This window comes from Doryrhamphus excisus, linkage group LG11 (assembly GCF_037039965.1).
Source record: "Doryrhamphus excisus strain RoL-2023G ecotype Guam linkage group LG11, RoL_Dexc_Guam_v1.1, whole genome shotgun sequence".
NCBI classification, from domain to species: domain Eukaryota; kingdom Metazoa; phylum Chordata; class Actinopteri; order Syngnathiformes; family Syngnathidae; genus Doryrhamphus; species Doryrhamphus excisus.
Window position 1 is genome coordinate 12,112,937 of NC_136367.1, and position 23,256 is coordinate 12,136,192.

General features: G+C 43.5%; 1 protein-coding gene across 2 annotated transcripts in view; it reads left to right on the forward strand.

Annotated features, from left to right (window-relative positions):
- Positions 1-23,256, forward strand: part of LOC131140628 (contactin-associated protein-like 4) — a 106,347-nt gene that overhangs the window by 77,825 nt on the left and 5,266 nt on the right. For both annotated transcript variants that reach the window (XM_078794752.1, XM_058091233.2), the window contains 11 exons: positions 1,307-1,426; positions 1,497-1,697; positions 1,763-1,925; positions 5,127-5,254; positions 5,867-6,037; positions 7,944-8,162; positions 9,752-9,991; positions 11,279-11,503; positions 12,347-12,480; positions 18,182-18,269; positions 20,890-21,114. In XM_078794752.1, coding sequence (XP_078650878.1) covers positions 1,307-1,426; positions 1,497-1,697; positions 1,763-1,925; positions 5,127-5,254; positions 5,867-6,037; positions 7,944-8,162; positions 9,752-9,991; positions 11,279-11,503; positions 12,347-12,480; positions 18,182-18,269; positions 20,890-21,114 — 1,914 coding nt within the window. The remainder of the gene's footprint in view (positions 1-1,306; positions 1,427-1,496; positions 1,698-1,762; positions 1,926-5,126; positions 5,255-5,866; positions 6,038-7,943; positions 8,163-9,751; positions 9,992-11,278; positions 11,504-12,346; positions 12,481-18,181; positions 18,270-20,889; positions 21,115-23,256) is intronic.

Sequence of the window (23,256 nt, forward strand, 5' to 3'; positions counted from 1 at the left end):
TTTCAGACTCCCGAGAATATTGATATAACGAGACTTTACTGTATAGCATCACCAAAACGGTTCTTTTAAAACTCAAAAAGGCGTGGAAGATACAGCGTTCTCAGCAGGATGATTATGTTTTAACCGTGTTTAAAGCTGCACTAATCCAACATGCTAACTAGGTCTATTAATGTGTAAAAAACTCAGGATAATGCAATGTTCCATGAAATGTGTTTTCCCATTAACAGTGGTCCTAGAAGGGAACCTTGTGGTACTCCGTGTTGTAATATTAATTTCACATGGCGACAAAGATGTCTCCTCACATGTAAATTACTAGCACAATAGTGAGAGGCAAGCGGCTCATCAGTTGTCAGACGTGCAGTCATTTATAGCATAACGGTTCTTTTAAAACCAATTGATTATGTTTTAAGCATATTTAAAGCTGCACTAATCCAACATGCTAACTAGGTCTATTCATGTGTAAAAACTCAGGGTATTGCAATTGGAAGGTACATAAAAGATAAGGTAACATGGTTTTATAAAACTGTTTAAAATGCATAAATATGGTTAGAACATTTAAGAGTAGTAATAGTTCATGTCATACATATAAAATTCAGCAGTAAAAGAAAAAAAGACACCCTACTATTTTTTTTATATGTTTGTTTCTGAAGTAACCAAATCTCCATTGTTGGCGTTTGGGTGTAATACCTTAGTCCACTAGGGGGTGCTAGCAGCGATGGTGGTATAGAGTAGGTGACAAAACGACAGAGGAAGAATAAATCCTGAGGGTGAATATACGTCAAATCACCGTGGATTGTCTTCCTCATTCTGTACCACAGGTTAGTACAAAGTAAAGATAATTTATATTTTAACGGCTGTAAAGAGTTTAGAAAGTTGCTAGTGTAAACAGCTGACTGCTAAATATTTGTTACAAAATGTGTTGTAGGGCAATTGAACATAAGCGAAATGGCTAATGCTAGCCAGCTTTAATGTACAGTTAATAGCATGAAGCAGGCTAATTGAAAAATGTGAAATGTGTCTGGAAACAGATTGGTAATTGTTGATGTAATCATCTTAGGATATCTGAGGTGTTGTTATTTTTGAGAGGAAGAATAAATCCTGAGGGTGAATATACGTCAAGTCATCGTGGATTGTCTTCCTTATTCTGTACCACAGGATTTTCAAGGCATACAACCCCTCCAGGTGGTGGAGGGGCAACACAATGTTCAAAGAAATGTGTTTTCCTATTAACAGTGGTCCTAGAAGGGAACCTTGTGGTACTCCATGTTGTAATATTAACTCAGCAGTGTGTTTGTTTCCCTGATAGCCGTGTACGAGCAGTCATGTGAGGCGTACAAACACAACGGCAACACTTCTGGGTATTTCTACGTCGACGTGGACGGCAGCGGGCCGCTTAAGCCTCAGCTGGTTTACTGCAACATGACAGGTGACGCACGCACCTTCGTATGAGGTTGTGGCGTTAACAACATCAGCACATCCATTTTCGTGTCCGCCAGATGAGAACACATGGATGGAAATCCATCACAACAACACAGAGCTAACCACGGTGACGCCGTCCGGTGCGGAACATCGACACTCGGTCCAGTTGGACTACACGGCGAGCGAGGAGCAGCTGTCGGCCATCATCAGACACTCGGATCACTGTGAGCAGGAATTGTCCTATCACTGCAGGAAGTCCCGCCTCCTCAACACTCCCGGTGAGGCCTCATGTGGTTTATCAGTTAAGAAAATATACTCTGTGCTATTCTCTCATCTGTTTCAGAGGGCTCCCCGTTCAGCTGGTGGCTCGGCGGTGCCGGCTCGGGTCGAAGGCAGAATTATTGGGGCGGAGCCCAACCGGGAAGCCAGCAGTGCGCATGTGGCCTGCAGGGTGACTGTCTGGACCCGCAACATTACTGCAACTGCGACGCCGACAGCGCTGAGTGGTACGTTTACTCAACACACTCCGGACACTTTATTAGGTAATAATGATAATAATACATTTTATGTGTATAGCACTTTTACTCAAAGTACTCAAAGACGCTTTACAGTAGAGAAAAAAAGAAATAAAAATAGAGTTGAGTAAAAACTGAGTAAAAGATACAAAAATACAATATAAAATACAATATCAATACATTCATTGAGAGCTAAAACAAGGGTAAAAGCGGGGCGGGGCGGGGCGCAGCCATCAGGTATAAAAAGTTAGACATTAAAAACAGATTTAACCATGTGGGTTTTGAGTTGTTTTTTGAATGGGGCAAATAGTTGGATGGAGAAGGCTCTGTCTCCCCAGATTCGGAGCTTGGTCATACAGGGGAGTGCCAGGAGGTTGGAGTCTGAGGTGCGAAGGTGACGCGGGGGATTGTGTGGATGAAGGAGGTCTGTGAGATATGGGGGGGTCAGATCGTGGAGGACTTTGTAGGTGATGAGAAGGACTTTGAAATGGAAAAATGCAGTCCGGGTTAATTGGTTGATGTGGGGTTCAAATGAAAGGGTGGGGTCCAGGAGGATACCAAGGTTGCGGATGAGCGGGGATGGAGTGAGGGTGGAGCTGTCAAATTGAAGATAGAAGTTATGGGTGGGTGTTGTGATGTTTTTGGGACCATCAGTTTTGTCACTGGTAATTTTGAGGAAATTTTGTTCCATCCAAGTTTTGATGTCAGTTAAGCAGTTGGTGAGGGTGGAGTAGATGTTGGAGTTGATGAAAGTGGTGGAGATGTAAAGCTGAATATCATCGGCGTAGCTGTGGAAATTGAGGCCATGACGACGGATGATATTGCCAAGTGGAAGGATGCAGAAGATGAAGAGGAGAGGACCAAGCACCGAACCTTGGGGAACACCTTGAGGTAAAGGGGCTATGGAGGAGGAGCAGCTATGGATGTGCATGAACTGTTGACGATTGGTGAGGTATGACTGGAGCCAGGACAGAGCAGAGTCGGTGATGTTGAGGCTGGTCTTAAGGCGGGACCAGGTGCACAATCTCATGAGATCCTGTATCAAAATGAAAGCTCGTTGTTGACCGACCCCATCAGACAATATCTTTATTATTGTTCTGGCTTTACTGCTGTCATTCTAAAGTTGCTGAATATTGGCTTTATAAGGTCACATGTGGTAGAATAAATGAACACATTGTGATTCTTTCACCGCGATGCCGCTCGATGCATTTCACAAACAAACATGATTTTTATATGCAGTATGCAATATAAGTCATAGAAAAAGTGCCATATTTATGTTAAGCATTTTCTTTTAAGAAAATAGTAAAAATCATGACCAATAGTCAACGAAAATAACATGATCTCCTATCAACAAGCAGGACAGGTTAGAATTCAATGAAATAATGCTAATAATCTAATAAGACCAAATAAAATAAGTCTACATTCATATTATGCTGTTTATATTTGATCTCAACAAGGATTTTCATCTTGTGTTATGAATTTTTTAGCATGTCTTTGAAAGGTTTGAAAAAGAACAAACACTGATGAGGAGCTGTTCAGTAGATGTTTGAGTCATAGAAAGATGACAAATAGATCATTCATTCATTTTCTACCTTTTATCCTCAAAAGGGTTGCAGGGGTGCTGGAGCCTATCCCAGCTGTCTTCGGGCGAGAGGCGGGGTACACCCTGGACTGGTGGCCAGCCAATCACAGGGCACATATAGACAAACAACCATTCCCACTCACACGAAAATAAATTTCTGGGGATCACAATAGATGAAAATATGAGCTGGAAACCTCATATTACAAATATACAACATAAGTTGGCCAGAAATATTTCAATATTGAACAAAGCAAAATTTGTTCTCAATCAGAAATCACTCCACACTCTTTATTGCTCTCTGGTTCTACCATATCTTACTTATTGTGTGGAAATATGGGCTAATAACTATAAAAGCAATCTTCACTCGCTAAATGTACTGCAAAAAAGGTCAGTAAGGATAATTCATAATACTAACTCCTTATTTCTAAAATGACAAATACTTCAACTTGCTGATATAGTTCATCTTCAAACAGCTAAAATAATGCATAAGGCTAAAAATAAGCAATTAGCTAAAAATGTCATCCAATACTTCTCTACAAGAGAGGAGAAATATGATCTCAGGGAAGAAGTACATTTGAAACACTTCTATGCTAGGACTACGTTATGCTAGCCATAGCATTTCAGTATGTGGAATCAAACTATGGAATGGATTGAGTAAGGAAATCAAACAATGCACAACGATGAGCCATTCAAGAAACAATACAAGCAGTTGTTGTTTGCTAAATACAAGGATGAAGAGTCTTGAACCAGTCATGATGTGCTATATATATCACTATATTGACACTTACTATGGTACCCATTATGGCATTGGATGCTCATATCACCTCCTACTTTGGTACGAGGTACATTATAAAAAAAAAAAACCTTAAACTGTACTATGGAAAGCAGGAAGTGAACAAATGTAACAGTTAGTGATTGTAAAAGTACCAGATGGAGGGGTAGGATTTAATAAGCTTTGCTTCTTCCTACTCCTTTTGGACATGTGGAACTGTGAACTGATTATGGGATGCACTCAATTGTAATCTGATGCATGTTCAAATGAAATAAAACCATTACCATTACCATTACTATTACCATTCATACCTATGGACAATTTGGAGTGGCCAATTAACCTAGCATGTTTTTGGAATGTGGGAGGAAACCGGAGTACTCAGAGAAAACCCACGCATGCACGGGGAGAACATGCAAACTCCACACAGAGATGGCCGAGGGTGGAATTGAGCTCGGGTCTCCTAGCTGTGAGGTCTGCGCGCTAACCACTCGACCGCCGTGCAGCCACAAATAGATTATTTCAAGAATAAAATGTATCACCCAAATGAAATAATAAAGTCGCCTCAAGTAAACCAGGCTTTGGGTTTTTCATCACGCGGTTAACATTTTATTCACGTGGTTACTGGTCCTCATTTCGCAGTGCAACCATCTATTTCTGGCGGTGCCTTCAATATTTCATACAAGGTGCTGGCCACTACACTACTGATCCTTCCCTCTGGATGCCGTTTGCTCAGAAGCTTCCTCCAAGCAGTGACTACTGCAGGATGACTGTGGTGATATCAGTGGACAAATAGCAACATCTCTATTTTCTGTGTCTTCTTCTTCCTTCCGTCCTCCAGGACTGAAGACTCTGGGCTGCTCAGCCACAAAGACAGCCTCCCTGTCAGGTCTCTGGTGCTGGGTGACATCCAGAGGCCGGGCTCAGAGGCCGCCTATAGGGTGGGGCCACTGCGTTGCCATGGAGACAGTAAGTACAGTTGCCTATGGAAGTATAAAAATAAACGTCTGTAAGATCTGTAGTGAAATATTCATGAGTATTTCAGTCTCACATACACTATGGTCAGCTAGGTATGTCTGTGGATAAGTGGTTAAGGGCCATAGGTATGATTCCCATATTGGCATAGGATAATGGATGCATATAATAGAAATACAAACAAGCTGTCCTAGCTGTCTTTGAGGCGAGAGGCGGGGTACACCCTGGACTGGTGGCCAGCCAATCACAGGGCACAAACAAACAAACAACCATTCACACTCACATTCATACCTATGGACAATTTGGAGTGGCTAATTAACCTAGCATGTTTTTGGAATGTGGGAGGAAACCGGAGTACCCGGAGAAAACCCACACATGCACGGGGAGAACATGCAAACTCCACACAGAGATGGCCGAGGGTGGAATTGAACTCGTGTCTCCTAGCTGTGAGGTCTGCGTGCTAACCACTCGCTCACCGTACAGCCACAAACAAGCCATATGAAGTCATATTAAGTAAATAAATGAGGGTTATTAACATGTCAACTGTGCTCTTTTGTGCTTCCTTTTATTCCCATTGACCGTGGTCTCTTTCTTCTGTTTTCTCAGAGAACTTGTGGAATGCCGCCTTTTTTGATAAAGAGACATCCTACCTCCACTTCCCCACCTTCCACGGAGAGCTGAGCGCCGAGATTTCCTTCATGTTTAAAACCACCGCTCCCTTTGGCGTGTTCCTGGAAAACCTGGGCATCCGAGACTTTATCCGGATTGAAATGAGCTGTGAGTAACGCCGGAGGCCCCCCTTGGAGTCACTTTGCTACTACACCCCAAATTACACAACTATACGCTGAACATTCATTCATTCATTTTCTATCACTTAATCTCACAAGGGTGGCGGAGGGTGCTGGAGCCTATCCCAGCTGGCACCAAATTCCCATAAAGAAATAATTCCAAAGCATTTCAGTAGGCCAATTTGCAAATGAGTAGCATAATAGACGGCACACTTGCATTGTATCTGATGATTGTAGTGATGTATTGTATTCTACTAAAGGCCTTGTAGCATCAATCATTCCAAATAATGGAGTATAAAATAACATTATGTAGTGTATATATTTGAATGGTTTCAGCACAGTGTAGGGGGTTGTACATAGCGCTTTTATTAGTACTTTGTTGTCTAGCGATGGAAGCTGTGGCAGACGTGGGAGTTGAAGGGACAAAAACAGAAGCTAATGCAGGGCTGCTGCTGCACCGACAACCCCCTCCCCTCCAGGGAAATCAATGTCGGTGTGGTTGTTCCACCTCGGAATACTGCCGCTCCGCTCCGAACACGGCTCACATCACTGTGTGGTGGGACCTCAGAACCATCCCGGAATGAAGTCACCAAAGGCAGTGGGGATATTGTTTCATCATGTAGTTTGTACCTTCCGCCCGTTCTGCTTGGCCGGCACCCTCCTAAATCTTTCACTAGACGGAGCCGAGCATTCAGCCGACATACTTGGCTGAGCAGCGGCCCGCAGAGCTGATGCGCAGCACCATCCACAACAGGCCCGAGGCAATTATATCAATAGCACAAATGAAAGTCATCACACAATTGGTTCTTGGGAGGTGCGTGAGAAGGCAATCTTTCCTTGCGGCACCGAGATCTGCTACGCTACTTCTTCTCTAGCCTTCACATCCTTTAGAGCCACAGGGATGCAACCCTCAATTTGTGTACAAATAGCCCTGAGTACCATCGGCACAGCAGGGATGAGTGACAAAATAACATGGGGCATAACATGGAGTCCTGAGGGACACCACAATTATGGAATGTATTGAATTCTGGCCGGCTGCACAGTTGACGTGTGGTTAGCGTGCAGACCTCACAGCTAGGAGACCAGGGTTCAATTCCACCCTCAGCCATCTCTGTGTGGAGTTTGCATGTTCTCCCCGTGCATGCGTGGGTTTTCTCCAGGGACTCCAGTTTCCTCCCACATTCCAAAAACATGCTAGGTTAATTGGCCACTCCAAATTGTCCATAGGTATGAATGTGAGTGTGAATGGTTGTTTGTCTATATGTGCCCTGTGATTGGCTGGCCACCAGTCCAGGGTGTACCCCGCCTCTTGCCCAAAGACAGCTGGGATAGGCTCCAGCACCCCCGCGACCCTCGTGAGGATAAGCGATAGAAATGAATGAATGAAATGAAAATAACATGGGGCATAACATGGAGTCCTGAGGGACACCACAATTATGGAATGAATGAATTCTGGCCGGCTGCATGGCGGTCGTGTGGTTAGCGCGCAGACCTCACAGCTAGGAGACCTGGGTTCAATCCCACCCTCGGCCATCTCTGTGTGGAGTTTGCATGTTCTCCCCGTGCATGCGTGGGTTTTCTCCGGGTACTCCGGTTTCCTCCCACATTCCAAAAACATGCTAGGTTAATTGGCCACTCCAAATTGTCCATAGGTATGAATGTGAGTGTGAATGTCTATATGTGCCCTGTGATTGGCTGGCGACCAGTCCAGGGTTTACCCCACCTCTCGCCCGAAGATATGATGGGATAGGCTCCAGCACCCCCGCGACTCTCGTGAGGACAAGCGGTAGAAAATGAATTCTGGCCTTGAACCTGCCTGGTGGGGCTGCAAGAAGGTTGCCCCAAGAGACTGCACATCACTACTCTCAAGAATTCATAATCCTCTCTCCTGCCAGCTCCCTCTCGGGTGGTTTTCTCCTTCGACGTGGGCAACGGGCCCCTGGAAGTCCAAGTGGAGTCGAGCGGTCCCCTGAATGACGATCGGTGGCATCGGGTCCGTGTAGAACGAAACGTCAAAGAGGCATCGCTGCGGCTGGACGCTCTTCCCACCGCCACACTGGAGGCCCCTGCTGACGGACATGTTCACCTGCAGCTCAACAGCCAGCTCTTCATTGGTGAGTGGAGCTGATGTGTCAATGATGTTGTTTCATAGCTTTTATAATCATTGGGATGCTTTGCTAGCTTGCTAAAGAGCCAAGCCCCAAACACAGAACGAGATGAATACCGTATTTTGCGGACTATAAGTCACACTTTTTTTCATAGGTTGGCTGTTCCTGCGACTTATACTCCAGAGCGACTTATAAATGAAAAAAATGTTTAAGTTACATAAACACTGGACACCTTTTCTGTTCATGTTTATTTTTGGTGTAGCTGAATAACCATTGTGTTAGCATATCTTACACCTATTCAGCCTGTTCTCTATTCTTTTATCAATGGTAAAGGTAATGGTAATGGTTTAATTTCATTTGAACATGCATCAGATTACAATTGAGTGCATCCCATAATCGGTTCAAAGTTCCACATGTCCAAAAGGAGTAGGAAGAAGCAAAGCTTATTAAATCCTACCCCTCCATATGGTACTTTTACAATCACTAACTGTTACATTTGTTCACTTCCTGCTTTCATAATATAATTAAAGTTTTTTTAATGTTTTTATTTTTTTAGATTTAGATTTATTTATTTTTTTTTCCCGTACCAAAGTAGGAGGTGATATGAGCATCCAATGCCATAATGGGTACCATAGTAAGTGTCAATATAGTGATATATATAGCACATCATGAGTGGTTCAAGACTCTTCATCCTTGTATTTAGCAAACATCAACTGCTTGTATACAAAAACTGCGACTTATACTCCAGTGCGACTTGTATATGTTTTTTTCTACCTAATTATGATTTTTGGCCTTATACTTATACTCCGGAGCAACTTATAGTCATGGTGCTATAATAAACTTCCTGATGTGATTTATCCCTAAACTAATTGTTAATTGAACCTGAACAGTGGGTGGGTGGGTGGGTGGGTTGTTGGTGGAGGTAGAGAAGGGGGGGTCATCAGTAATTAGTCACAGAGATCTTGAAGACAAACTTCGTTAAGAGCGCAGGTCTGCTTATCTCCACTTCAACACTTCAACTCTGTCTGCGGCTTTATGGACGAGCAGCTTTATAGTCGTACAAATCTCTTGTACGTCGCTTGATGTGAGTAAACAAGCTGTGGAGGGAAGACACGCCAACAGACGGTGAGGAGATTGGATCGGAAAAGCAGCGGGGAATATTGATGCGCTTAGCCAATAAATGTGCTAAACGTGTTTACCTGCGCGTTCATGTTCCAGAAAGCAAATGAAGCTCCATTCCGAACCCCTATAGTTGATCATAAATGATGGCTTTCATGATTATACATGATTATAAGCCAAGCCACAAGTACATGTGCAAAAAAAATCCCTCTTTAATAATAAGTGCATTATTATGTGCAGAGATTTCATGAGACAATTTAACTAAATCTGCTTTGTTGGAGGAAACCCATTAGCTAGTAACCCATAAACATTTTGTTTATTAGTCCTAATTTTTCTTCCTAACATTTACAAGATTTTGGATTATAGTGCCTGCACCAAACTGCTGTGCTGGTGCCTCTCAAGGGTTTATGACCCAATAACAATACTGTCTGATTGCTTTTCAAAAAATCAGTATTATAATCCGAGCATCTGGTCAGGGGGCACGGCGTCCCGACAGAAGGGCTTCCGTGGTTGCATCCGCGCCCTGCAGCTCAACGGCGCCACCCTGGACCTGGAAGAGAGGGCTCGCATCACGCCTGGCGTTGCGCCCGGGTGCCCGGGTCACTGCGGCACCTACGGCCCGCTCTGCCGGAACCACGGACGCTGCTTGGAGAGAAACAACGGCTTCCGCTGCGACTGCGGCCCGTCGGCCTACGCCGGGGTGTTCTGTCACTCAGGTCAGTGCCAACCCCATAAAGACAATTCAACATAAACTACCCACGATGCCAAATGGTGAAAACAACGCAAATATGGACCCACTCATATAAAGCCCTATTTGTGACGCATTACATAGACACATTAAGAAACAACTGCAGGCATATAGTATATCAAAGCATCTTCTGCTAGAACATGTTGAGTGAATTGACTTGAAAGACAGCACCCTCTGCTGGATTCATAGATGCAGCACTCTTTTATTTTCTCCTGCAGATCGTGGCATCAAACCACTTTCTATCCAAAGGCGACCTACTATGCTCATTTTCAGCCTCTTGCTTTAAGTTGTGGACTCCTATAGAGCAGCTACACATGATAAACCGCACAGAAAACTTTCTAGTACTTCCAGAACCTACACCTATTCCAGCTGTATTTCCTTGGATACCCAAAACGGTCTGTTTTAATCTTTTCCACCCACGGCACACACACTCCGCCATGGTCCCACTCAGCTTGTACAGCCAGTTCTGCTAGCACGCCCATATAAGGAAGTCGGTTCGATGTGATGTCACAGTGAGCCGGTGTTGGAAAAAAAACTCAGAGCCATCCCAAACTTCTTTCAGGGCTCACTTCCAAACCTCATTATCTGTACCTCCCAACCCCTGACTTAGAAGTTTCACAGCCACATAACCCACACAGATAACTTTCTAGTACTTCCAGAACCTGCACCTATTCCAGCTGTATTTCCTTGGATACCCAAAACGGTCTGTTTTAATCTATTCCAGGCACACACACTCCACCATGGTCCCACTCAGCTTGTACAGCCAGTTCTGCTAGCACACCTATATAAGGAAGTCGGTTCACTGTGATGTCACAGTGAGCCGGTGTTGGAAAAAAAACTCAGAGCCATCCCAAACTTCTTTCAGGGCTCACTTCCAAACCTCATTATCTGTACCTCCCAACCCCTGACTTAGAAGTTTCACAGCCACATAACTACACAGAAAACTTTATAGTACTTCCAGAACCTGCACTTATTCCAGCTGTATTTCCTTGCATACCCAAAACAGTCTGTTTTAATCTATTCCACTCACGGCACACACACTCCGCCATGGTCCCACTCACCTTGTACAGCCAGTTCTTCTAGCACACCCATATGAGGAAGTCGGTTCACTGTGATGTCACAGTGAGCCGGTGTTAGAAAAAAAAACTCAGATCCATCCCAAACTTCTTTCAGGGCTCACTTCCAAACCTCATTATCTGTACCTCCCATCCCCTGACTTAGAAGTTTCACAGCAAGTTTCCTTGTCCTCCTCCAGAGGTGTCAGCCATCTTCAAGCCAGCAACATCTGTCCGCTACACCTTTAAGGAGCCCTACGAGTTGAGCAGGAACATCAGTGCGCCGCCATCCTCCGTCTTGTCTGACGTGAGCCTGAGGGCAGAGAACGTCTCCTTGAGTTTCAGAACCAGCCAGAGTCCCGCTCTACTGCTCTACGTGTCCTCTTATCAGCGACAGTACCTGGCGCTGCTCATCAACAAGCACGGTGAGGACCGGGCTTTTGTTTTGAAGGCTTCTTTTTCATTCCGGTATCGCTACTCGACCTCAACACACCTTTCGTCATCCTCTCAGAATCTCATCTTCACCTCTCATCCTTTGTGCGTCTTATCGTGTCCACCTTCCCCGTTCGTTGACCTCCCCTTCATCATCCAGCTCCTCTTCCTCCTGTTTGGCTGTGCTTTAGCAGCCAGTCGCTTCTTCTCCGCTGTCAGCCTCTGTTGCCTTTTCATCGGTCCAGCTAGACCTGTTATTACGATTTGCTTCGGCCAGCAGGAAAAAAAAATCCACTGGAGGCATTAGTTGGACATGATGAGCGCTTCTGAGGGTTGTGCTCCATGGGACGAAGGTCAGCTGGCCAATAGAACTTTTTGTTTTGTGTCCATTGGCTGGTAGAAATACTGTAACATATAACACATCAGTTATGTTCTTTACAGGATTCAGGATTATTTTTGTATTTGACTCTAAATATTCATCAGTGTAGCCCGCCTCTCAAATGAAGTCAGCTGGGATAGGCTCCAGCACACTCCTGTGACCTTAGTGAGGATAAGCGGCATAGAAAATGGGATGGAGGACAATGTCTTTCATAAAGGCCTCTCAAGGATTTCATGAAATCTCCTCTTAATGCTGGTGCTAACGCTAATATTAGCAAAATTAATTAAGAGTCTGTTGTGTTATTGATAGGAAATGAGAGCTTAATCCTCTTAGTATGGAAAGCTTTATTCAGGCTGATGCTCCTCAAGTGAAAAATGAAACAAAATAGAAGGACGTTTGGAGAAGATTAGAGCTTTTGATGGCGAGACAAGCTGTGTGTGTGTGTGTGTGTGTGTAGATAAGCTGGAGGTGCGCTACAAGCTACAAAGCAGCAGAGAAGCTGAAGTGTTGAGGAGCAGATCAAAGAACTTGGCTGACGGTCGTCTTCACACGGTGACCATCAGGAGAACAACAGACGTCGTGTATCTGCAGGTGACACCCACACGTTGACCACAAAGTATCATCTTTCTCCTGCATTCCAACTCATAAGACTAAACCGTGACAGCAACATGTCAGAAACTTGTCAGCACTTAAAGGAGATCCCTCGTCCTTCGCCACATTGCGGTTAGAATCCAGCCGCATCCCTCTTTAATGAATAAAAACGGCCAAAATGGTTTATGGTTGGATGATATGAGTGACGTAGTTACGCTTCACCTGCGCCAAGAATACATCAGATGGCCGCTTGCGAGCTTTCCGCGTACATTCGGCTCACTGTTTTGTGATTACATTTTCAATGCAGCAAGCTGAAAATGATGGTGTCGCCACGCCATCTCGGCGCAGCCACGCCATCTCGGCGCAGCCCAGTCTACCAAAAATAGAACCCAATGATAGAGCCCAATGTTAGAATGCAAACACCCTCTTCCAGATGCCATCCTTATCTGGTTAGCAGTAGACAATGTATGAAGTGAAACTCATCTAAGCGCTGCGTTTGTTAATATCGTATAGGATGACATACAAGGTGACCTTACCTCTTCAGTCATGATCTTATCATCTTTTTAACAAGGCAAGCTCTCACAGGGACCATTTCATGATGATGATGTAGCCCTTTATTCTTCTCACTTATACAGAAGTACAAGCAAAATAGTGCAATCATCCATCCATACATATGGATGGATGGATAATGTGTATAATAAATAGATGACATCAAATATGAACAACAATGTACAGCATAAACAGTAAATTGCACATATAATTTAAATCATTGTGAATAAATAATGGCTGCACGGCGGTTGTGTGGTTAGCGCACAGACCTCACAGCTAGGAGACACGGGTTAAATTCCACCTTCGGCCATCTCTGTGTGGAGTTTGCATGTTCTCCCCGTGTATGCGTGGGTTTTCTCCGGGTACTCCGGTTTCCTCTAACATTCCAAAAACATGTTATACCTTTCTAATATTTTTTAGATTAATTATACAGCATGGGCTGCACGGCGGTAGAGTGGTTAGCGCGCAGACCTCACAGCTAGGAGACCCAAATTCAATCCCACCCCCAGCCATCTTTGTTTGCATGTTCTCCCTGTACATGCGTGGGTTTTCTCCGGGTACTCCAGTTTCCTCCCACATTCCAAAAACATGATAGGTTAATTAGCCACTCCAAATTGTCCATAGGTATGAATGTGAGTGTGAATGGTTGTTTGTCTATATGTGCAACATACTAGTATACAACATACTATGCAGACAAGGGGTGACATTACGGGATGATTGGACGATGAAGGGGGGGGACAACACTAGGAGAGGGGAGGGAAAAAAAAACAACAACTCCAAACTAGACTCCTAAATGAAGGAGCACAGTGTGGGACTGTTAAAAAAAACCTAGGCATACAATTTGGCATACAAGTAAAAAGATTGTTCACACACATAGACACAAGACCAGCGCCATGAAGGGAAAAATAGCCCACACCTGGAGCTCAGTTCGCAGGGTGTCATTGCGCTACATAGCAGTTGCCATGGAGAAGTCTGTGGTGGGCCCAGTGAAGAGAAACAACAGGTGTCCGTGAAGACATAATGGAGGGTCAGAGCGTCCCGCTGCAGCAATCTCTTGGTAGAAGTTGTTTTCACAACATGACCTTGGTTAGCCGTGGTGGGGACGCCGAAATCTAGATTAAGAATATTGTTTGGGTTAGTTCGGGACAGCCACATTTCGGGACCGGTCCACTTTATTGTCCATTCTGGTCTCCCAATTGATCCAACTGCTTTTGCAAAGCTGAAATCTTCACCAAGATGGCATCCTTGTTGTGATTGTCACAGTCAGAGTGTGAACGGCTTTGCCCGTCCACTTCTGACATAAAATGTATCATATACATTTAAACAACCAGCAGGTGTTGCCATGGCAACACCGCATCACCGACCCTATGATATTAATGCACCAGCATGGTTATGGTTAGCGTTAGGCAGTGAATAGAACACAACTGGACAGTTCAGGCTTCATTGATTCATGGTCTAGTCTTCAGTTTATAGTAAAACTATGACATCTAGTGTTGCCATCATCTGACCAGAAGTGAGCAGTACTGCTGTTGTAATAATGGCTGTATCCTGATACAGGCCAGAGGTGGCCTGGCCTTCTCCAGCCAGGACCGACGGGATATCTGGTCATTACTCAGCTTAGATAGATAGCTAAAAAGGTAAAACTTAACTTAAAACTCAAAACAGTAGCTAAAAAGTATACAATAATATCCCAAATCATTTGGCAATGCCTGCCCGGCCACCAGAGGGAGCTCATGGCCATATTGAGTAAGGACCTCCTGGGTTATTGCATGGGTTCACCAGCTGGTTGTGAGTTCCCTTCTAGCTTGTGATTGGCTCCTGTCACAGAAAGAGGTACTGTTTCCTAGCACAGTATTTAAACGATGAGTAGTGGTTCTGAACATGGTTGGAAATTAGCCACGCCGCTGCATAAACTGCAGGGTTCAAAGGTTAAGTGCAGCTTAAACACCGGAAATTACTGCAGTTAAAAAATAATAATGGAGTAGATTTTACAGCTATTTTCAAAGCGCCCAAAGCACTTGACAATGGAGTGAACCTATTATTCATTCACTCCTCAGTCACACACCGGCGGTGGTAAAGTACATCCCTCCGAGCTCCACCAAACGGTCATTGGGGAAAGGCGGATGAAGTGCCTTGCCCAGGGACACAATGACAGTGACTGGGTGCAGGGAGTGAGGATTGAACCGTCAACCTTCCAGTTTCTGGATGACCTGCCACATTTTAGTCTATACAAAATTAAAAAAAAAAAAAAAAAAAATTTAGTATGTACAAAAAATATTTAGTGATACAAAATTTCAGTTTTACTTTCTATGTTAGTTTGCTGACAGTTACAGGAAGTAGATTTTTGGACAAATTAATTCCTAAATGTTCTACTTTTGAATGTAAGCCATTAAAAGTCAGTAAATGGGATCCTTCCCTGGTTTTTGGACATAATTATTACTCCGTGTCTCATTATTGGAGGAAAAATGCATGTTTGAAACATTTCTGCAAATACTTGAAACAAAACCGTCCATAAAAATATACCAGGGAGTCCGTCTGTGCCTGGCACTTTGTTGGGAGAATGATAAGAGACAGTCAATCAAAATTGGACTATCACAAGAATATTTGAAAGCATTTTTGGAAAATATTAGCTAATAACGCTGCACGGCGCTCAAGTGGTTAGCGTGCAGACCTCACAGCTAGGAGACCCGAGTTCAATTCCACCCTCGGCCATCTCTGTGTGGAGTTTGCATGTTCTCCCTGTGCATGCGTGGGTTTTCTCCGGGCATACAACACGTCGAACTGATCAACTTGAACAATGCACCGACAAAAGTAACACGCACCCGGCTGAACTAAATACCATCAACAAAATGCTAACTGCTAATTTATGGGTACATAAATGGCCAGAGGGTACCACCATAAGCTATCACGGTCATTATTGAACTTTAGTTTAAAAAGTTTGTTTCAGCTTGAGATCCCATATCACGATCGGGCTTCACCCCCCTGTGACAGCTCGTTTAGTTTCTTCTGTTCCTCGTTCATGCCCTTACTTTGAATTCACTTCCTGTGTTACTGTTCTGTTATCTCCCGCACCTGTTTCCTATTTGTGTTGCCTATTTAGTTCAGGTGCGCGCTCCCTTCTTTGTCGGTTCATTGTCATTGTTTGAGTTGGACTTGATAGTGCATCGTTCTGCTGCATAGCATAAATAAATATATTTTTACCTGCATTTGGGTCCTTATCACTGCATCCTGGGATCGAACCGTAAAGCTCACAAGCCGGAACCTGACATCCCAAACATATGGCCAGACCTTCAGCAGAAATCAAGTCCTGAAACAGCAAAACTGTCCCATACCATCACACTACCACCACTATATTTTACTGTGGGGGTCGACACACACCTTCTAAAAAAGTTCTACTTTTGTATCGTATTTTGCCAAAGATCCTGGAAATCATCAAGACCGTCATGTTCTTCTTGTTCAACATTGGCGTTTGTCTTGGAACTCTGACATGCGGGTTGTTTTTGCCCAGTATCTTTCTTATGTTGGAGTCCAATCGTTCACCGCGTGGCTGTCACGACGCAATCCATTCCAGTCAGTCACGTTTTAAGCACATGTAATCTACGTCATCCATCAATCTATTTCACAGCAGACAGAGCGTAAATGTCAGACAAGGGTTCTACTCCGCATCTGTAATATATACGTAGTAATGTTACAACATCCCTACATCCCTGGAAATGGGGCCTTTTAACATTGACTCGCCACAAAAGCTGTGATCCATCCACAGACAACCATATTACTACGTACTACGTGTATCACATGGTTCTGTCTGTATGTCTGTTTGCAGTGCCACAAGTAGATGTGCCTTACGTATTACATCGTTTTCTAGTGTGGACGTGACTATTCACTGATCCAACACTGTGTGGACGCCATGTTTCCCAAAAGCGTTCCCTCGTGGATGGGCCCTCATCCAGTTGCGATTGAATCAATGCCCTGAGAATAAAATGACTTGGATACATGAGAATATTCACTGGCATTATGCTGAAAGTTAGTTTATTTATGTGGATTCCCATTAGCATCCGCTTCAGTGTTTGTTAGTCTTCCTGGGGTTCACCATTAAAATGACAAATTACATTGTCATAACATTATGAATCCAAATTAATTCCACAAATAATCATTTCACAATAATATATCACAATATATTCAGGAAGGTTATATAAGAAATGCATATGAAAAGATACATTGTATACATGTCTAATCTGTAACCTTTGTACGAACTGTATAATGATCAAATAATGCTTATTTCAAGGTGCCATAATGTAGACAAGTTCTGCCAGTAATTAGCCCAGGATGTGGCTTTCAAGCAAGACTATTTATGGACTGTATTTCTCAAGAAAACAGCCAGAAAACAGCTATATCATCTTCTCAACATTAAAGGCTTGCAGCACTTGGCTGGCTCGCCTTTTTTTATGAGGAAAGATTCCTTGTAGATGTAAGGCTTTAACCGAACAAGTTCTCTCAGGAGGCGGGCTGCTCGGGGTCAGCTGGAGTTAAAGGTTCACCGCTTGTCGAACAAGATGTAACACACAAGGATAGAGTTCACTTTCACTTTCAATTAATTGCCTCATTCCAAATGGTAAGTTTCTCATGTGTTTCTTTTAAATTATTTGCACTAATACAGAAATAGTTTCATCTATCAGAGTGACTTCACCCAAGTTGTCCGCTTTGGACAACTTGGGTGATGTCATAAGAGAACATAAAAATGTGACCAAAGTGTATCTAAATTGGGTCAAGTTCCAGTTTGACATGATTAGATGGCATAAATAAAAATAAAAACACAACTTGAATACAAAAATACTTAAGCTTATGAGACACCGGTCAAGTCACACTTTGTTTATGGAACAAGTGGAAATTTCTCCTGGTGACCTCAAATGACCAAGTTTTTCCAACTACATGATAAACAGTTCTTTTTTCAGACCAGACTTTTGACTGCTCACTTGCAGTCTTCTTCAGCATGGTCATGTGATAGCTAACTCTGCTCTGTTTAGCCTAAGAGGAAGTCGTTTTCCCACCCACTTCTCCGAGAATATGTTTGCGTGCACAAGTAGTTCTTAAGTCCTATACATAACTGTCAAGCTAAAAGAAATATTCTGTAATGTTGGCTTATGTTTTTCAGGTAGACCAATACGCCAGAGAAGACTTCAACCTCACATCCGATGGAGAATTCAATGTTGTCAAGTCGCTCTTGCTGGGCAGAATAAATGGTGAGTAAAATAAGCCCACAGTACACGGTTTAACCCTTAGATGCATAAGTGGGTCAAAAATGACCCGGTCAGGTTTTTTTGTTGAAATATCTTCGTAATGAAAAATTGTTATCATTTCATATTCCAGGTATTCCTCAAAAAACATGTTTTTGATATCGTGCCATTGACATTTTTAACTTACCTTTATGCAACACACAATGGATTGTCAAATTTTCTATTGTTGTACGGGGTCATTTTCTTTTTCAAAGATGTAAAAAAGTGAAAAATTAACTAACATGAAATCATTCTTCTGTGGTCCTAAATATAATACTAAATATCTTACAAGTGATTATTACTGACCAAAATGGCAAAATTGGCATGAAAACGCATTGATTCTAGTATGGGTCATTTTTGACCCACTTATGGAAGAGTGTAGGGTCCAGTCACTGTTTTCTGTTTTCATTGGAACTGTGGTTAGAAGTAACATTTGTTCAGTGCAGTCGATTGTAAAACATTAAAGAAGAACTAGCTGTATGGAGAAAATGAAGGGACCAAGAAGTGAACCTTGTGGAACACCACAGGCCAAGATGGTCTTTTACTTGACAATGGGGGGCAATTTAGGACCAAGCTATAAAGTAGCTTTGTGAGAAGTTGTACCACACTTGGGTTGCACGAGATCTTGCAGGATTAAAACAGGATCATATTTCTCATTTAGAGAAAATGTCTCACAGAAATCGGGCTGCCAGAAGTCAATCAGACTGAAGTATGGCATTGCTACTGTAAATGACAATATATGTAACATGAAATTGGCAGTGGCAGGATTGAAAGTCAAGTACTGTACACTGTAAACCTTGCAATCCTATCTGCACTTGGCGTTGCTACCGTCACTCGCTCGTGACGTATGACTGTCTTTTTATTCAACAGCTACCTCTGTGTAATGTACTAGCAGAAGATGTCGTAACTCTTGATCAAAGTTATTTAAGATTTCTCAGATTAAAACAAGATTGCTGCAGACAAACCGTGATAGTTAAGTCTAATTCGGACCTATGCATCATGGGAACTAGTTCCTGTAGGGTAAACATAACGCTAAAAATGATTGGTAGTTGCAGCTAATATTTCATTCATTCATTTTCTACCGTTTATCACAAGGCTCGCGGGGGTGCTGGAGCCTATCCCAGCTGTCTGAGAGCCGGGGTACACCCTGGACTGGTGGCCAGCCAATCACAGGGCACATATAGACAAACAACCATTCACACTCACATTCATACCTATGGACAATTTGGAGTGGCCAATTAACCTAGCATGTTTTTGGAATGTGGGAGGAAACCGGAGTACCCGGAGAAAACCCATGCATGCACAGGGAGAACATGCAAACTCCACACAGAGATGGTCGAGCTAAAACTTATTGTTCATTATTTTAACTTTTAGTTTAATCAGAAATCACTCCACACTCTTTATTGCTCTCTGGTTCTACCATATCTTAGTTATTGTGTGGAAATATGGGCTAATAACTATAAAAGCAATCTTCACTCACTAAATATACTGCAAAAAAAGGTCAGTAAGGATAATTCATAATACTAACTCCTTATTTCTAAAATCACAAATACTTCAACTTGCTGATATAGTTCATCTTCAAACAGCTAAAATAATGCATACGACTAAAAATAAGCAATTAGCTAAAAATGTCATCCAATACTTCTCTACAAGAGAGGAGAAATATGATCTCAGAGAAGAAGTACATTTGAAACACTTCTATGCTAGGACTACGTTATGCTAGCCATAGCATTTCAGTACTTTGTACTTCATCCTCGTACTTTGGAGGTACATTATTTAAAAAAAAAAAAAAACCTTAAACTGTATTATGGAAAGCAGGAAGTGAACAAATGTAACAGTTAGTGATTGTAAAAGTACCAGATGGAGGGGTAGGATTTAATAAGGGAATCCAAATTGTGTAAAAATAGTTCCAAGCATCATGCTTAGGTCATGCATACAAAGCATTGTTTTGTGATCAAATAGTTATTGTAGTTTTCTTAAAATTAATGTTAAACAAAGGTCTTGTTTTGCTCCCGTGAACCCACTATCGTGTATTGTCTTGTTTTGTGAGCTGGGTCTATTATGACAACCAGACGACGTCAACAATTGTGCACTTTTAAGTGAATTATTTCAAGCTAAAGTTTTCCAAATGTACTACTTCAACAAAAACAAGCTGACTTCTCTTAAAAACTGTGGCCGCTGTAACTTTGAGTTTTTAGACATGTTTTTAAACGTCGTTTAGAAAGCCTGGTGGCTAATTTTGTGTAAAACTCCCCTAAACAAACCCGGTGTGATGCCTGCACTTGTTACACGTGCGTGTGTTGAGGTGTAAATGGAGTATTTAACACGGCCTTGTCAGCATGCCAGCAGTCAGACCAACATCAGAAAAGTGGCAGGAAAGTGGATTTTCTGTCGCCTCCCGTCGACCCCGTCATCCATCAGAAGCGCTAATGGAGGTGGAGGGGCTGTGAGGGATGGGAGGGGGTGCGGTGATGGAGTGTTTGAATTGAGAGGAGCTTTTAGGCTGCTGCTTCATCAGCATGTGTCATTTGAACACACAACCACACTAGTTCGTGTTTACCGAACGTGTCCCCCCACCCCCATGCAGATCCAAATGATGTGGATCCAGATCTGGCCCGCTTGGCCTCCCTGGGCTTCAGCGGCTGTCTGTCGGTGGTTCGGTTCAACGGCGTCAGCCCCTTGAAAGACGCTCTACTCCAGCCGCAGGGCGCCATTCCCCACGTGGTCGTCGTCGGCCCGCTGCTACGCTCCAATTGTGGATCCACGACGTCCCTCAATCCCTATGCGGCACACAACACCCCCCACCAGTCAGGTGAGAGCTGTTTCCATGCGTGGAACAGCTAATAATGCTAATGTTATTGTCTAAACGGCTGGCAACATAAGTGAGTGGCAAGATAATTGTCTCGTCAGGCAAGCAAGGTGGTAGCATCACAGTCGGGGGCTGCACGAGTGTTTCCAGTACTGCAGGGAGCTGCGGTTCATTGAAGTGAAAAATGAATTCCAACATGTCTTGTTTCATGGAGCATGCAGCATATCATGTCTTGTTATTGTCTTCCTGACTGGGACATCAAAGTGGCCACTTTACTGTCAATAGCGACAAAACTCTTTCTGGTGTTTTGGCCTACAGTCAAGACGGACAAGTCGATTGCATTGATTACAGTACGTCAACATTCATTCATTCATTTTCTGACGCTTATCCTCACGAGGGTCGCGGGGGTGCTGGAGCCTATCCCAGCTGTCTTCGGACGACAGGTACACCCTGCCAATCACAGGGCACATATAGACAAACAACCATTCACACTCACATTCATACCTATGGACAATTTGGAGTGGCCAATTAACCTAGCATGTTTTTGGAATGTGGGAGGAAACCGGAGTACCCGGAGAAAACCCACGCATGCACGGGGAGAACATGCAAACTCCACACAGAGATGGCCGAGGGTGGAAAATGAACCCTGGTCTCCTAGCTGTGAGGTCTGGCGCTAACCACTAGACGTGAACATTTTTAGTGTAATTAACTGATACTCATCCTGGTAAGCCACGCCCCTCTCTTATGACAGCAGATGGAGGCCCAGTGTAGCGTACCCGCAAAGTTACACAGTCTGCTGCTCTTGTAGAACTTTATTCTGACCTGAACGGATCAACAGCAGTAAAATTCCAACGCCATATACTGGACGTATCTCCAACTCCCAGAAACCCCCCCAATAAGAGACAAGAATATCCACATAGTATTGTTTTTCACACATACAGTGAAGAAAATAAGTATTTGAACACCCTGCTATTTTGCTATTTCTCCCACTTAGAAATCATGGAGGGGTCTGAAATTTTCATCGTAGGTGCATGTCCACTGTGAGAGAGATAAACTAAAAAGAAAAATCCAGAAATCACAATGCATGATTTTTTAACAATTTATTTGTGTGATACAGCTGCAAATAAGTATTTGAACACCTGAGAAAATGAATGTTAATATTTGGTACAGTAGCCTTTGTTTGCTATTACAGAGGGCAAACGTTTCCTGTAGTTTTTCACCAGGTTTGCACACACTGCAGGAGGGATCTTGGCCCACTCCTCCACACAGATCTTCTCTAGATCAGTCAGGTTTCTGGGCTGTCGCTGAGAAACACGGAGTTTGAGCTCCCTCCAAAGATTTTCGATTGGGTTCAGGTCTGGAGACTGGCTGGGCCATGCTAGAACCTTGATATGCTTCTTACGGAGCCACTCCTTGGTTTTCCTGGCTGTGTGCTTCGGGTCGTTGTCGTGTTGGAAGACCCAGCCACGACCCATCTTCAATGCTCTGACAGAGGGAAGGAGGTTGTTCCCCAAAATCTCACAATACACGGCCCCAGTCATCCTCTCTTTAATGCAGTGCACTCGTCCTGTCCCATGTGCAGAAAAACACCCCCAAAGCATGATGCTACCACCCCCATGCTTCACAGTAGGGATGGTGTTCTTCGGATTGTACTCTTCATTCTTCTTCCTCCAAACACGCTTATTGGAATTATGACCAAAAAGTTCTATTTTGGTCTCATCTGACCATAAAACTTTCTCCCATGACTCCTCTGTATCATCCAAATGGTCATATGCAAACTTAAGACGGGCCTTGACATGTGCTGGTTTAAGCAGGGGAACCTTTCGTGCCATGCATGATTTCACATCATGACGTCTTAGTGTATTACCTACAGTAACCTTGGAAACGGTGGTCCCAGCTCTTTTCAGGTCATTGACCAAGTCCTGTCGTGTAGTTCTGGGCTGATTCCTCACCTTTCTTAGAATCATTGAGACCCCACGAGGTGATATCTTGCATGGGGCTCCACTCCGATTGAGATTGACCGTCATGTTTAGCTTCTTCCATTTTCTAATGATAGCTCCAACAGTGGACCTTTTTTCACCAAGCTGCTTGGTAATTGCTCCGTAGCCCTTTCCAGCCTTGTGGAGGTGTACAATTTTGTCTCTG